Source organism: Silene latifolia, chromosome 8 (assembly GCF_048544455.1).
Source record: "Silene latifolia isolate original U9 population chromosome 8, ASM4854445v1, whole genome shotgun sequence".
Lineage (NCBI taxonomy): Eukaryota > Viridiplantae > Streptophyta > Magnoliopsida > Caryophyllales > Caryophyllaceae > Silene > Silene latifolia.
Genome location: NC_133533.1, coordinates 18,906,586 through 18,923,093, shown reverse-complemented (window position 1 = coordinate 18,923,093; position 16,508 = coordinate 18,906,586). Strand labels below are relative to the sequence as shown.

The following is a 16,508-nucleotide window of genomic DNA, read 5'->3' as shown; positions in this document are numbered from 1 at the left end:
TCTAGACCTCTGGAAGCCTTAGTAGTTCGATCTTATGTCATAGTAACCTTTGGGATTAAGAGGCTCGATCTAGCGTAGGCTACTTGATCGATTAGCTCTGTGACTCGATCGAGTAAGTCCATACTCGATCGAGTAAGTGGAGTTCAGCGGTAAAATATATATCGTGAAGTCGTGAAACCAAAATCAGTTTTATTTCACTTCTCCTAAACCTAATTGTTGATACATCTCTCTCCTTCACCAATGTTCATCCTTTGGAGCCCTATGTGAGTTGAGACACCATGGGGATGGGAAGCATGAGTCCTATAAAGGTCTAGTCGTCGGAACGTTGAGTATAGGTAAGTCATCATCATCGTCTTCCTTGGTTTTGGTTATGGTTGTGTTGGTAGTGATAGGGTTTGTCATGCTGTTTACAATGGTGGTTGCTTGTCGTCATACGGTCATGTACGGTGTTGTTGTGGATTGCTAAAGGTAGGTTTTCCTACTCAGTACTGTTGATTGTTTAATATGTCGGTTGCGTTGTCTAATTGGATTTGGTATTGTTGTTGGTATTGTAAATTGGTTGTGGTTGTTTGTTTGTGGTCCGCGAGGTGCGCCCTCGCCTGAGTGGAGGCACTTGTGGGAGTGGCTTCACACCCTTGATTCGCCCCTTGTGGAACCCGCCATAAGAGGGGATGTGCACATTAAGGAACATGGGTTTGCGCTCGATAAAGATGAGCGGGGCTTAGGTGGGAACGACTGCGGTCCCTCACTGACGGTGTGAAATATCTGTTGCGACGGATACTCTGGCAGGACTTGACCTTCGGGTAGTCAGAGGAGTGATGGATGACTGGAGAAAGTGTTGGGTTTGTGTATGTTGTATCTAGTGTCTTATGTTTTTCTTCAGTTACAGACCTTGTGTGGTGTTGTCTGTGTTTTCTTCTTGTGTTGTGTCTGCCGTGATTCATTATGGTGAGTAGTCGGTCTTAGCAGGTGTTGATATGTGAAGCTTAGCTGGGTGCTTTGGAGGGACGAGTCTATCACGAGTCATGGCATGGATAGTATCACGTAGTTGATAGTTTGTTATCAGTTGTACCTTTCTTTTCTTTGTTGAGATAACTTGTAATAACTTAATTGTTCTTTTATTGACGTTTGATATTTATTATTCCTCGGGCAACCGAGATGGTAACGCCCTTATCTGCTGGAGAAGGTCTTGTTAAGGCTCTTTGGTAGATGGGGGTGTTACACTCACCCATGGCTCGAGCGAGGCGGCGGTTTTCTCAGCTTGTCACGTCGTCCTTTCCCCTTTAAAACCTCTAATCTTGTATCACATATATATACCCTGCTTGTAATAATTTAAGGTTATGCTTCATTAGACTTAGGAGGCCTCCTTAGCTTAGATCTCTCTCTAAATTAGGATTAGATTAGAATTAATATTTCCCCAATTTACATTAATCTTTCAATAATTTTTCTTTCAATTTGTCTTCAATAGTTCACATCTTGAATTTCTTGGTTATGTATTTGAAGACTAAGGACAATAATTGTTTTTTCAATTTGCTCTTCAATTATTGATCTAAGAGTCCTTGGCCTTGACCTCCTCTTTATGCTTGATCATTAGAACCGTCAATTTAACTCCTAAATGCTCCTTGAATGCGAGATTTCCGTCACTTTTGCTTCCTTTCCTATAAATGGTATAAAATCTTATAAAATATAACAAATAAGAAGTTAAAGACTATAAAAATGATCTTAATTAGCACAAATAGCATCCAAAATGAGGTCAGTTAAGGGGTTAGGTAAATAATGACCACGTCAAAGGGGGAGTCTTATAAAATATATCTTATTTATGGATGTTCATTACACGTTTAACATTATACTTCCTCCATTCTATTCAATTCTATACGCTTACTTTTTGGACATTATTTATAAGGAAGGAGAATTTTCACTACAACTTTTAATATATAGCATGAAAAATAGTTATGTGAGATCTTGTTTAAATTGTTTTACCGAGTACATTGTTACTATCAAATTTTTATAATTTTATTAATATGTAACTAAAAATACGAACAAAAAAAATGAGCATTGATACACGTGTATAAAGCTGATTGGAAGGAGGAAGTGTAAGTTATCAATATTATATACTTCTACGTTACAACAAAATGTAACTATAAATAACATGTAAAAAGTAAGCGATATCTATATAGTTCGTCTCTCCAATATTTTTCCCTCTATGCATATTACTCTTATATTTATCGTATTCATAATATAGACAAATTGCGCAAATCCTCATAATGAAATGGAGTACTATTCTATTTTGTGTTTCGCACTATCTTGTGAATAGACTAATGTACAAATTTTAGGGTTATATCATGACTTTAAAAAAGGCAATGATACGACATTAAAAACCGAAAAACTCAATAGTGAAACATAGAATTTCCCTCCTCTTTTTCAACTTTCATAAAAAAATATAGCAATTACAATTTTTAATCATTCCCTTTCTACTAAAAAAAACTCAAAAATTTCTGGCTTAAAGTATCACAACCTTGAATTGAGCTTCATTTTTTATAATCTATCTATTATATTGCGCTACAAATAGCCTATCTTTTAAATTGAAATTATCTATAAAATTCAATGCGCACAATCAACACAATTTTATCGTAATCTCTAGGTTATGGAAAAAATTCGTTGATTTTTTTCTGATAAACAATGGCTAAAAAAACAGGCTATTAGAAAGAAATTATAAAATAATATCATTAACTTCAGGTAAGAAAATTATTTCTACTATACGAAAAATCTCATGGCAGTAATTAGTCATTTTTTTTTTCTGATATGGAAAGGAAACTAGGTTAACCAAAATTAACCTATAACATCCTCACGGATGTGAGCGTTTAAAGAAAGGCAAAGCCTTTTAAATTACCAAAGTAAAATCAAGAGAACCAAGGGCAAAAAGAATACTTTCGAGAAAAAGTCGAAAACTTTTAAAACCCAAAAAAAGAAAAAAAAAAAAAAAAGATACAAAACCGTAAAATACGGAAAACAAAAACAACTCCTCAATACAACTGAAGGTCTGCCTCTTCTCACAACTCAACAACATAATAATTCAATGCTTTTCATTTGGAAATAGAGGCAAACAAACAAAAGTTTCTGCAAATAACCAAAACTCAACAACATAATCATTCAATGCTTTTCATTTGGAAATAAAGGCAAACAAACAAAAGTTTCTGCAAAAAACCAAAGCTTGTGGCAAAAAAACGGAGAATAAATCAAGCAAATAAAAACCATGTTCTTCTATTATCAATATATGATAATAAAACTCAAAGAAATTTCCGAGAAATTTCTTTACTTCTTGATTTCAATCTTTATTCTTAAGATGAATGACTAAATATAGTTCTCCTAGGCCAAAATGGAGAACAAATAAAGTCGAATCTTAAATAAGGTGAAAGTCAAGAAGCTAGAATAGTAATTAGTCATCTTAATTAATTTTGTTATTTCAATTTTTTTCTGAATTCAAATTACAAAGATGAAAAACGTAAAAAGAAAAAAAATAAATAAATTATCATTTATTTGTTTTTGGTACTAATAAATCAATAAATTATCAATTTAAAATGTATATTTTTACTCAAATCTATGATTTTCGAATCACGAGAAAATTCAAATATCAGTAATTGAAGGATGGTTAAAAATTCACACAATTTTACAGATTTGCGAAGAAGCACAAAATAAAACGAAACGTCCAATACTCAACCAGCTACAAGTCTACAACTACAGCTGGTTAAAAGAAGACTATTAAGCGTAATAAACAAACACTAACTACATGGCTGGCTGCGCTTGGTAGGGAGGTCTGCAGATCGATCCCCCACAACTACGATTGGGAGGGGTTTAAATATCGTAATCCTTGGACACGCCCCGAAATCCGGATTAGTCGGCCCAATGTGGTTCGGATTACCGGATGGTTTAGACCAAAAAACTACATGGCTGGCTGAAGAGGAAAAAGGTATGGCTGAATATCTTGATTAGCAAAAGACTAATAAACATAAGGCAAAATTCTCCAAGGAACTACTTTACAATACTCAGCCCAGATATCTTTGTATTTTTCGGCACATCGAGCTTCATCTCGTCGCTCTCTCCATATCAGCAAAATGAGAAGATATATTGGGTAAAAATAGGGAACCGGCGAACTACAAAGAGGAAACACCATGGAAAATTAGCTATAAATGGACTTAAAGAGAGTTACTAATAAATTATTGTATTAAGTAATGGGTGTAGATAGCAAAGGAGAGTCACCTGATTCCACAAGGTAAACTAAAAGACAATGCCAACAACAAGTCTCCTAAGTAATTACAGTGTCTAGCGATTCCCCTGTCAACACAGAATTAGTAATTATAATCACAGAATTTTGCAATAATAAACTTAAAAGTGTTTGGTGGAAACAAGGCCAACACATTATTTTAGGATATGCAAGTTAGCTAAGCTATAGCTAATAAAGTCCCGACCCGCGAGGGTGAGGTTCATCACAAATCTCGTCATCATCAAAACTCTCCTTGTGGCTTTCTTTTAGTATTTTTAAGCGGAAAGAACGTTTTAACATAATATCTGTGTCCGAGAATTTGAGACGCACTTGCATCCAACGCTGGCAACCGAGTTTCGATGACAGTGTAATGTATCTCTAAGTTTCCTTAATTTCTGTCCAAGTAGTTCCTGACTCGATAATTGACAAGTCACGGTCCAGAGAAAATTACTAGCAGGAAATTTACTAAATTTTTTAAAGGGTGTGCAAGTAAAAACCCCTTACCAATAGCCAGAAGCAAGCAACTTTCCCCCTATAACCTTCGGAGGACGGCCCCAAATAAGGGATTTAGGATTCTTCTTGAACACGTGTTTTTGCTTGTTAGCGCCTCTGAAGATGCGATACCTGTGATAATTACGAAACTTTGTAAGAAACTGTCAGCAAAAGAAAGGAAGGGTACCAAAGCTGGTTCTTATAGCTACTAAGAGTGCTAGGGACAAGCAGTGAGAACACTGAAAGAGAAACAGACATCAACAACAGCAGATCCTTAATCTCAATTTGAGTTCGGGTCGGCTCACATGAATTATCGTGTAAAACCGTAAACAGGTAGTATTGAAGGGGAAAAAAATAAAGAAAAAATGGAAAGGGAAACACAACAAATAGTCAATTGACATATAAGCCAAGTATGTCAAAAGAAATGCCAAAAATCTTTAATTTAGAAAGATGGGAAAAATTAGAAAAAAGACACGGGAGAACAGCCGAAATATATAGACAACTTACCCCATCAGAAAAACTATACAATTGGCGACAACTGCAGCTGTTGTTAACTCAACATTATTTTTCAAGAGCCACCACCCCTGCAAACAATTTGCTCTTTAGGACAGGTAATAATAGTCATCTTTCAGACTTTATGCTTCATACAGACATTACAGGATACATCAATATAATAACCTTTTTAGGTGGACCCGTTTCACACAACAATTTGGGTGAAACGTGCCATTTATTATTATTTTTTGAGTAAGCAAGTTGCCGACACTAAGCCTTGGCCTTCTTTGGCATCTTTTGCAAGACACTTGGAACAGGAGGAGATTATGACGAAGTTTCTAAGTGGAACTCACAAAAAGAACGTGGAACTACTAGTAAAATGTGCCAGAGAAAGCCCCAAACCCCATCCAAATTCTCCAATCCAGACAATCCGAAATACAAACCTTCAACACCCAGCAAATTAGTAAAGCTCACCTCATACCCAAATGTGAAATTTATCTTACACGCAAATTTTACGAATGTACATATTATCCCTTACAAGTTACAAGGACAGGTAAAGTGGAACCATGTAAAAAAGATGGAAGTTACAAAGGAAAGATATAGAAAATAGTTGCTCCCTGCCCATGGTTCTTTCCAGACCATAAACCATACTGCTCATCACTTCCCATCTTTACACGTGATCAAGGAAAAGAACTTCTAAAATACGTGGAAGATAAATTTCAGAAGGGTCACAAATATTCCAAATGACAATGACAATAACAGTCACAAACTGAAGCCAAATATTATCAACTATCAAGTTCAGAAAGAAAAACTGAACGCCAAACTCTCAAAACGCATGTCACATTCTTGTGATGCTTAACAGAGTATGCCTCTCATTGCTCATGCTAAATTCGTAGCTAGCTCTTGGAAAATGACGACTATAAATAGAAAATAGTCAACGGTTACTACCTAAAGGAGTAGGTAAGAATAAGATCCCTTCCAGACACCTCTCATTCCATCTAAACCTCCCAACATTTCATAAAGCACTTCTTCAAGCTTCTTAGAAGTTCTCTTTATCAATAAGGCTCACGAAATTTCCCCGTTTTAAGAGTTTCCATCCAAAAGGACATAAAGATAGGTGAGCTTAAACTTGTCCAGGCATAGCAAGAAATGCAAGTTGCATCTAATAAAGGAGACATAAAAATAATTATAGATTAATCTAGTCTGTAAGACTTGTATCCACGAATTTTTTTCCACAAAATGGCAAAATAGGCAGTAGCACCGTGCATATAAATTCTAAAATTTATGAATTGCTCCGTAGTATTTATCCACAACTTACAAACACAAACACAAACACAATCCACACGTGTCCCTAAGAAAAATCAACTACAAGGCCTCTAATACCAAATCATTCTCCTAACTACAGTGCCTATTTAGAGGCTCATGCTCCAAGAAGAGTTGGCTGGATGCAAGGTCCCTATAATAGCAAAATATTTCCAAGCGGCCCTTAAACCGAAAATGGGACGACCTTACGCTAACAGGCAATCTAAAAATTTCAAAAGCCGCAGCTGGATTTTTGAAATGATGTACCTGGATACTAAAAGTGAAAGGAATCCACACTAGATCCCCAAAAACCAACATAAATCCCAGTCTTTCGGCGATTATATCCCACCTGCCAAAGTAAGAGAACATACATTCAGATAATGTAACTATCAAGTATCACCACCCACAACAAACAAAAATCAAATAAAATTGTTTAACAAACAAAGAGAAACCAAAATACGAAAAGTCCAAATAGAGAGAGATAGTCAGGGGAAAGAGAGGGGATTTTATAAGGGAAAATTTCCACTTTGATGCCTTAAGGTTTGATCTAATTACACTAGTGGCATGAGGTTTCGCTAACTCAAATTCGATGGCCCGAGGTTTGAGCTGTTTACCACAATGGCGAGACCTTAGGTTCCTCACTCTGGTGACCTAAGGTATAAAGTAGTCAAATTTTATGTAAATTAAATGATGTGAAGAAACAATGTCATCAAAACTATGATGGTTCCTTGATATCCAAGTACACCACCAAATTGTTGAAGGAACCTTCTTCCAAACTCCATACCGTTTTTCATCCTTCTCTCCCACGCCTAAAGGACATATTTAGGCCTTTAGCATTGCGCTGATTAACACAACATAAGCCAAAATAGACTAGGATACAAGCACAATAACAAGAACCAATGGCAAGAACAAAACTCAAGCTCTAAGTCTAAACTAGAATGGATCTTAACCTAGAGGACACTTCTTGAGAACTATCTAGGTCAAAATGGAAAAGTAAATAAATAAACCAAGGTTTAAAATTGCGGGTATTGGTCGCAATTGTGATCGTGGTAACGGTGTCATGGACGTCCTCGACTAGGTCGTCGCGCTCAGGATTGCGGTTATCACGTGATATTTGTTATACAAGCTTTTGTAGATAATTTATCATCTATTGGCTATTTCATATAAAGTTAAGATTAATTCTATTTAGAATAATCAGTTTGACCAATGCTATACAACTTTAAGAGCTTTGCATTACAAAATTTGGTCACTCTCAAGTATAACTCGTTCATCCCGACTTCATCGTGGACCGTATCTGGCCGGGTTGGCCGATACACGATATGTTAACGTTATTAATCGGCCGATATTTTGCTATTTTTAATTTACCTGAGATATCTAGTATCGGCCGCCTCTGATACTAATACATCTCGGGTGATATGACTTTGCGAGATTTTAAAACATGTCATACCACAACAAAAAAAAACAAGATACGGCCTCACTTCTCATTATTTCTAAGTATGTAACAGTTTCACTTATTCTCCATATTTCCAATGGAGCCAAAGACTCGTTACTCTTTGGTTGTGGATTATGATGGAGTAAAGCAAAATGGCTTACTAAAGTGACTGCGCTTCTTTCTCTTGTGAAGTAGCAGTCCTTCAATGCAGTTCTCGACGCAATTTTCATCTTGGGTCATTCGGAAACAGCCTCTTTGTGTTTCTAACACAAGGGTAAGGTTGCGTACATCCGACCCCCCCTTACCCCGCAATTTGCGGGAGCCATTGAGGCACTGGGGTAATGTTGTTGTTGTTGTATGTAACAGTTTCACTTAGGAATTCTAAGGTGGTGTTTCGCTGAGAAGAAAATAAATAAAAGCTCCAAATAAATATAATGGTGATTGAAGATGGCTCACTATTATAGCAATCAACTTTTGTTACTCTAAGGAACCTTTGAAAAAGTCTCTCGCACATACCCATCCCAATTATTGAGAACTCCTATTGCTTCAAAGTTTTTTAATATGAGAAAACCATTTCACAACCTCCTCCTCCTCTAGGATTGAGGATAAACAAATGATCGCAGCATTCAAAGCCAAAGTCAAATATCTAATACTTTGATTTAATTAGCATTGAGAAAGGTACTTACGTGGAAGTCATGAATTCCTCGTGAAAGAAGTAGTCCAAGATATAGAACTGGAAAAAAACAAAAAGATACATAGTATAAGTAACATATATTAGAGTCCAATGGAAAACATAATGACAGAAAATAATTAGGTAATCTGTATGAAAGAGTCGTGTGCGTGCGCATGTGTGTATGGGTGGGTGTGGGGGTGTGTGAGAGAGAAAGATAGAGGAGAGGGGAGGGAGATATTACAGTGCAGAACAGCTGGTACAGAACCATTGATCGGTTTAAGCTGCCATCTTCGATACTTTTAGCCAAAACGGAAAGGTTAATAAGCAACCACCCCAACATTCCAGCTCGAACGAAGAAAAATCTGCAAATGAAAAGCACTGGAAATGAAGTAACTTAAGGAAACCCCATAGGCTAGGCTAATTCAACATTGATCCACAACCACAATCACAACAACCCAATATGCTTGGGTCGGCTAACACCAACAGCGCCAGCGCCAAATAATGTATTCAAATAAAGACAAAAATGCAAGACACTTGGGAAGCCTAGTCGCCCTAGTGTGATGTAAAAGGTCACAAGTGGCCATAGTAGTTACAATTACTCCAAGTACACTTTTTGAGGTTGACATAATCTCGGTTATGAATATTGATGCATGATAGAGCTTTACTAAATTTAACACACGTACGATGAAAAAAGAACAGAGAAAAAAGGGGACTTATGAAGCACAAATCAGTTCAAAACTTATGTTCTTGTGCGCAAAAATTGTCTAATGTTAACTCAATGAAGAATGGATATGAGTTGAAGCTCCCACAAACTTTGATTACACAAGTTTTGCCTCGATGACCTATAACCATTTTGAAACAAAGAAAATGACGTCGCTATAAGAGTCTTTTAACTTGTCACTCCCATATTTCAACTTTTATATTGCCCTCATTTTCCAAGGCCGTTTTTAACTTTTTATCAAATGTGATGAAATAATAATTTTGGCTTAGAGATTTGTTGATATGGAGTTGTCAAGGAAAGGTGAGCTTGGATGTGCTTTTATTTAAGGGAGTAAACTTAGGAGATCATAATGATTTCCTAAATTTAGACTAAAGAAAATTAATTTGCAACAAACTAGAAAAGAAATGAGACCAGTTTTAAGTGAAATGGAAAGGCCAAAAAAAAAAAAAAAAAAAAGTTAAGTACAAATGTACACTGTAGCAATAAGAAGTTAAGTACAAATGTACACTGTAGCAAAAAGAAATGACTTCCTTTATCATATTTGACTATTTGTAGTGACCTCGTTTGGCTTTGGTTGTCAAACAATATCATCTTTTCCAATTAATTTCTCTCTATATATGTACAAAACTACAAATGTACACTGTAGCAATAAGAAGTTAAGTATATCACATTGTACTTATCAAAACAATTATTCTGATTTTTAGAATAAGTTCTAGCTTTTGTTTTACTCAAGACTAAGTTCTAGGAGGATCACTATGTGATGGAGGAACTACATGTTATCATTTATAGGATCACTATGTGAAAATCCTATCTGCAAAAAGTATAAAATGGAAGCGAAAACAGAGACATACTTCAAATCAATACCCATGAATTGCGGATTCAACTGTATCCCAAACCACCTATAAGAAACCACAATTGAAAGACAACTTAGTTGAGAGGAAACACTGTACCCCCTATAAGATACTACAATTGGAAGACGCATTAGTTGAGCAAACACTGCATCCTCAGTATATAATAAAATTATATCACCCTAGCAAGAATTTGTGGTTGAGCTTTGTAGTAGCAGCATCAAATCTGACAAAAACTCGGTTCATTTTAATGGTCGTAAAGAGAAAAAATGCGTTAATTCATTCTACAATACCACTATATTCTTAATGACTGGACAACGATTGCTCGGTCAACCAAGGAAACGAAGTAGGCGAATGAGACCCGGACTTCTCCCATCCAACCACTTTGAGAATACAACGTGTATTATTACATAGAAATTATAAAAAACCGACAAATAGTTTAATGTACCATGTAGTTTCAACTAATAGAACGGCACTAAATCCTTAGTAGCTGTTAAATTCGAATTCCATATTCATAGCAATAAGTTATTTATGAGGGTTATTCAAACATTCTAACGTGTACAGGAGTCAACAATTCCATCAATTAATTCAGTTTGGTGTGTGCAAATTTGTGTTTCGCAACAACTCCCAGAAGGCAATTATATATGAGAAAGCATATCTCTGAGTAGCATCGCATATCTCTGAGTAGCATCTACGAAGGTGAATTATGTCACTTTCCCTAATGTGCGCCCCTAAATATGAGTGTGCTAAGTTGTTTCAGGCTTTCAGCTACAAGAGTGCATAACACTTCCCCTATACATTTTAGATATCATTTGTTCATAATGAACAAAACATTGACATGCCCATTAAGCTAAATTGCCCTACATTCTGACGCTTAGAAAACAAGGCAACATTGAAAACCTTAAATGGTAAGTTAAGATATCAATCAGAAATACCAGTCATGAATCAAGTTTCCAGAGACATGCGGTTTCAGCGATGAACCTTGATGACGTGAAACCCGGCCCGTAACATAAAGTAATAAGGTTACCTGAACTTGAAACAATAGTATTATAAACAAATTTGCCTGAGCATACAGGAATAGAGACACGTTATATAAACAATAACAGCTCTATAAGACCAGAACTATACTTTAGTAGCTCAGCAAATGAAATAAAGAAATAGGTAAATGCATAATGGGGAAATACATACATTCAGAATAAATAAGCGAAGTTAACAAAATCGCTTACTCCTTAATTCATGAAACATAAAGCAAAACATTTTTGTGAACATGAGGAATCTATTTAATCAGAACAGAACAAATTCATCAGAAACGATTCAATCAGCTACAAACTTTTTTAATACAAGATATCAACTTCTTTTCATTTTCCAATGGAGCCAAAGACTCATTGTACTTTGGTTCAGGATTATGAAGAAATAAAGCAAAATGGCACACTAAATTGGTTCAGGATTATGAAGAAATAAAGCAAAATGGCAAACTTAGCTTGGAAACGTCTTTTTTGTTGTTCATGCAGGATAAATGTTGTCTACGTCCAAACCCCCTTACCTCACGATTTGTGAGACCCCTTAAGGTTGGGGTAATGTTGTTTTTGTAATAGGAGATGTCAACAAAAAGATGCCAAGGGAGTTGCATACTGGATATTATAAAAGAAGGAGGGCTGGAATGCTGGATAATTAAGCTCTCAAACTATCACGACTCACGAGGTATCTAATGTATAAAAGAAGAAAAGTGTCATACTGTCATTAGAGCACATCACTTGACTCTCACGTTTGGTTGAACCTTGTAGAATGTATTAATGTAAGGATTAGAAAGCCCGCGAATTGCATTTAAGAGTTTTTGGTTGCTATTTGTTTTGGCAAAATGTAGGAAATATAAAGCTTCCATGATTTTCTAGTCCCTTCATAATATGTGGAATTGGCTTACCTAACTCCCTTAGACAATCAGCGATTCCAAAACAATTACATTCCTATACATGCGACTAAACCCTTTGGTACCATAGACAATCAGTGATTCCGGTATAATTAAATTATTAATATAATGGCAAGTTGGCAACCAAACCCTCTTGCCAAATACACGAGAATTTCGTCAAGGAGCTTAATTCCCAATTTCCCAACAATTGGATTATCCTATGCAATTGTAAATCCATGAGAAACCACTAAGTCTCAAACCAGGCAACTTAAGGAAGCAAAATTTGAAATTTTTGACTCATAAAAGCAGTATAGTAAAAAAATACAATGATTCCTTTCAATCCAAGTATACCACCAAATATCCTAGGGAACTATTTTCTAAAGCTTCATTAAACTATTCTAACGCTTTTCATCCCTCTTACGAATTGAAATAGCACCTTTAGCATCATCCAACTCGAGACAATAACAGACAAGAGTTGGATAGTGTCACAATGATGAGACCAAGAGAAAAGAGGGTATAAAAAATCAATAGATTCCCCATTCACAGTGCACAAAGAACCTATGTTACTTCAACACCTCACTTTAGTCGTGTCACGTGTACAATACTTGGGAGTATCCAACACGAGACTTCGGTGCTTCACTTGACCAAAAATTTGATAACTTTCCATAAAATAACCGTATCCGACATCGTGCCGTGTTTGACACTAGCAATTGAATCAGAGTAACATACATAGCAAAGAACACCCACTGACACACTAGGAAACTAAAGCTTCCATGTTCTGAAGATTACATGGAGATTTACTGAACCATTTTGTTAAATTCAATCATACACCAAAGTCAAAGATTAGAAAAGGCCGAGGATCCATGACAAATCACAAACTGTAGCTAGTACATGGGCAGCAAAAAATGGAAACCAAAGACAATTGTGGATACTATCGGAACAGACACGAATACGAAAGCTCATGAAACATTATGTTTAATTTGTGTCAAATGAAAAGTAGTACTTACAACAATACTGAAAATTAATGTTGCAGAGAGTAGCTCAAGTCCCCTATCAGCAATGGCCTGCATAAGAGCTTAATCTAGTGACAAATTTGTAAGCTATAGCCAAGTTACACAGAAAATTGCAGAAAAAGACTATCTGCACTTCAAAAAATTTCCTCATTGTTACCCTTCACCAATTCATAACTTGGGTTCTATGTCCAGTAATTAAAATCCACCATGACAGCTATACACCCATACACCCCTAAAAACCATTCACCCCGTCACGTATACACCCATATCGCAGAATCCCATTCTATAGAGCATTAAAACCCAACAACAAGACTTTAACACACTCATTCAGCTACAGTGACGTTGCTCTTATCTTTCTTATATTTTCTTCATAACAAATAACATATCTCTCTCTCTAAAAAACCTCTCTAAAACCCTAGCCTCCATCAGTTATACACGGGGCTTCCATCTATTATCAATCGATGGTAAACCCCAAAATTATTTCATAGTTCAATTAATAGTATGCAGATTTATCTTCTATTCGATTAAAATCTCCTTTTTGGTGAGAATCGTTTTTCTGTCCCTTATTTCGGGGTTTTCCATTTATTCGTGGGTTTAGTCTCATCAGTAATACAGTCAAGAGTAGTTCGTTAAAGGTTCATAGCTTGTTCTTTCAAATGGTACAAGTGATTTGTCAACGATCTTTGGAACTAGTCAGAGGTAAATTTTATCTCATAAATCAAACGAAGGATCCCCTCAAAAGCTACATAAAGATAGCGATAATAGGACGAGCCGAATTGTCAGATGCTTTTTTGAGATCCTTAGTTTATAAGAAAATTATTTTTTCTTTAGTTTCCATTAGATTTGTTTTCGATTATATTTTTCCTTTGTAAGTGCCGTATGGCGTTCTATTAATGAATTTTTCTTTTCTTTCAAAAAAAAGTTGAAATGTAGGACAGTGACGCACCAATAACTCAGCACCAATAACTGAGAGCCATCAACAAAGTAAAATTGAATTGCATGATACTCCCGCCAGTTAAGTAGATAAGCCTCATTGGATCTTTTTCTCAAGTGATCACCAACTATGGACGAGGACCCAAAAAAGACAATGATACAATCTTTACATGTTTCCAAGCCATTAGTCTATGATACCCTAGGACGTTACCAACTAAGCTAGTAAACATCGGCAAACTCACGAGTCTACTTGAGACCCACGAGACAGAAATTTAACGATAATATCTATAAATAAAATAGCTTACTGTAGATGAAACAAGTCCAGCAGCAACTCCAGCAGCAAGGAGCAAGACCAGCAAAAAAAGTTGCAACAGACCTAAACACCCATCAAATTAATGATTACGAAATGAGCAATTCTATTGAAAAAGACGGAATTGGAATTGGAATAGATAAATGGATAAAGAGACCATTGCAAGAATAGTTGAGATGAGTAGCATCAGGCAAAGTAGCACCAGCAACGATCTTGCCTGGTAAAAAAGACCCAAATATAGCCAAGTACCCAAAATAAGTCAACAATAACTCTGCCTGTTTACAACAGTAAAATCAAGAGAATTAAAATGCGGAAGTGAAAAGGGAAATTATGGTAAATATATAGAGATGAAAAGGGTGAAACTTACAGAGGTCCAAGAAGGGATGAAGGGTTGTAAAAGTGAGATTAGATCCATTTTGACTTTATTTGATCAATGTGATTGTGTGTTTGCACCAGGCCCGGTTCTGGGGTCGTCTGGAGGGGCGGCGGCCCAGGGCCGAAGCTAGAAAAGCGCTCATTGTTCAGAGTTTTAAAATAATAATAGTGGTAGGAAAAGAAAAAAAATCTAATTTAGTAAAAACAAAGCAATGCTTTTCTAATTTCTCACCCTGACTCTCTACCCTCTTTTTTTTTTTTCTAAAGACCCGAATTCCCAACTCTTTTCTTCTTTAATTGGAAATTTAGAATTTAAAAACTCCTCTTCTAATTCCTAAGCAACGGTTTCTTAATTTCAATGGCCCAAGATATAAGATATATGATCACTGATTGAGTCGATCATAACCTTAAAGCTTTGATTGAGATGTTTTTCAAATGTGGTAGAGTGAGGCTCTTGATAAAAGTTAACGCCTTAATTAAGAGTTAATCTTCTTCCACTACCACCACCCTTAATCCACCTTACACAACCCCAAGAACTACAGCAAACCCACTATTAATGTTTTGCCGCAACTCCTTTGGTCAACCACCGCCAAAATTATTGGCCACCAGCCTCTTGGCCAAATTACCACCAAAATTGCACTATCTCACTACTAAAATTCGACCACCACTCCTTTGAATTCGGCAACAACCCCTCATGGTAGATATTATTTTTAAGCGAAAGCAGCAAACCACTCGCCCAAAACCCGGCATGGCTCATCCCAAAATTCACAAAGCCTCTTCCGCTACACGAAAGAATTGCATTATACCCACTCCAAATTATGACACTATCCTTCTCTCACTACCAATTTCGGCCACCATCTTCTTATTCTTCTACTGGATTTACCTCAAAAGAATAAGAGGACAATTATCTAGAGTAATTAATGCATTTTTTTGTAATTGGAAAGGTATACGCAAAATTAAAATTCAAACACCACTGATTTCAATTGCATTAACTAGCACATGTACATTCTCCCTGAAAATCAAATAAGCAAAGCTCAAAGTTTAAAGCATTCATTCATTAACTAGCACACTCTTCGACAAATCATCATCAGTAAAATCAGACGAAACATATGAAATTAAGAACAAAATTAATATCAATTGAATAGCAAATTAATACAGTACTAAACTACTAATTTAAGGGCAAATTCGTTTGAATAGAAAACTGAATAGCAAATTCGTATGAGATTCAATTCAAATAAGCATATGAAATTAAAAACAATAAAAAGATTAAAATCATACTTACTAAATAATTGATGGATTTGAAATAGGAATAAAAAAAGAGGGATTTATCCTTCTTGCTGGTCGTCGTCTTCGCCGGTCACTATCGTCGTCGGTTGCCGTATAATCTCAGTTTATGGTTAGAGGTGAGTTTAGGGTCAGAGCTAGAGGTGGGTTTTGGGTTCAAGGAAAGAACTGGGATTTTGGTAATGAAAGACAGTAAAATAGGAGTCCATATTCGAGTTCAAACTTACGTCGAGATTCAACGGTCCTAAATTTAATTTTAAAAGTAAAGGAAAAATGAAAGCTAGAGAGGAAATTATTATTAAATGAGGTTGAGATAAGTAATTGGGGATGATTCTAATCCAGAAAATAGAAGCATGTGTGTTACACGCTTATTTTTTTTTTTTTTTAAAGTATACAGGTCTAAGGGTTGAGTACGGGTCCCATAAATCAAACCTGAACCCAAAATACTTATCTAAGTTTCACACCC

The 16,508-nt window shown here is 35.9% G+C and overlaps 1 protein-coding gene across 4 annotated transcripts; it reads right to left on the bottom strand.

Annotated features, from left to right (window-relative positions):
- Positions 1 to 3,604: 3,604 nt before the first annotated feature.
- Positions 3,605 to 16,239, bottom strand: LOC141596543 (delta(14)-sterol reductase). 4 transcript variants are annotated; one of them, XR_012522501.1, is made up of 15 exons: positions 16,041 to 16,200; positions 14,751 to 14,885; positions 14,541 to 14,658; positions 14,379 to 14,449; positions 13,135 to 13,191; positions 11,157 to 11,248; positions 10,225 to 10,272; positions 8,894 to 9,014; positions 8,666 to 8,712; positions 6,815 to 6,896; positions 5,261 to 5,337; positions 4,766 to 4,885; positions 4,258 to 4,332; positions 3,934 to 4,151; positions 3,605 to 3,779 (listed from the first exon to the last, which is right to left on the bottom strand). XR_012522501.1 is itself a non-coding variant. In XM_074416746.1 (15 exons), exons 2-14 carry the CDS (start codon positions 14,796 to 14,798, stop codon positions 3,998 to 4,000), a joined length of 1,110 nt encoding a protein of 369 aa, XP_074272847.1. In that variant the 5' UTR covers positions 14,799 to 14,885; positions 16,041 to 16,239; the 3' UTR covers positions 3,605 to 3,791; positions 3,954 to 3,997. The 4 variants fall into 4 exon arrangements, 1 of the variants encoding a protein (XP_074272847.1); XR_012522502.1 differs by having other exon boundaries at positions 3,605 to 3,783; positions 3,942 to 4,151; XR_012522500.1 differs by having other exon boundaries at positions 3,605 to 3,791; positions 3,945 to 4,151.
- Between the last annotated feature and the right edge of the window lie 269 nt (positions 16,240 to 16,508).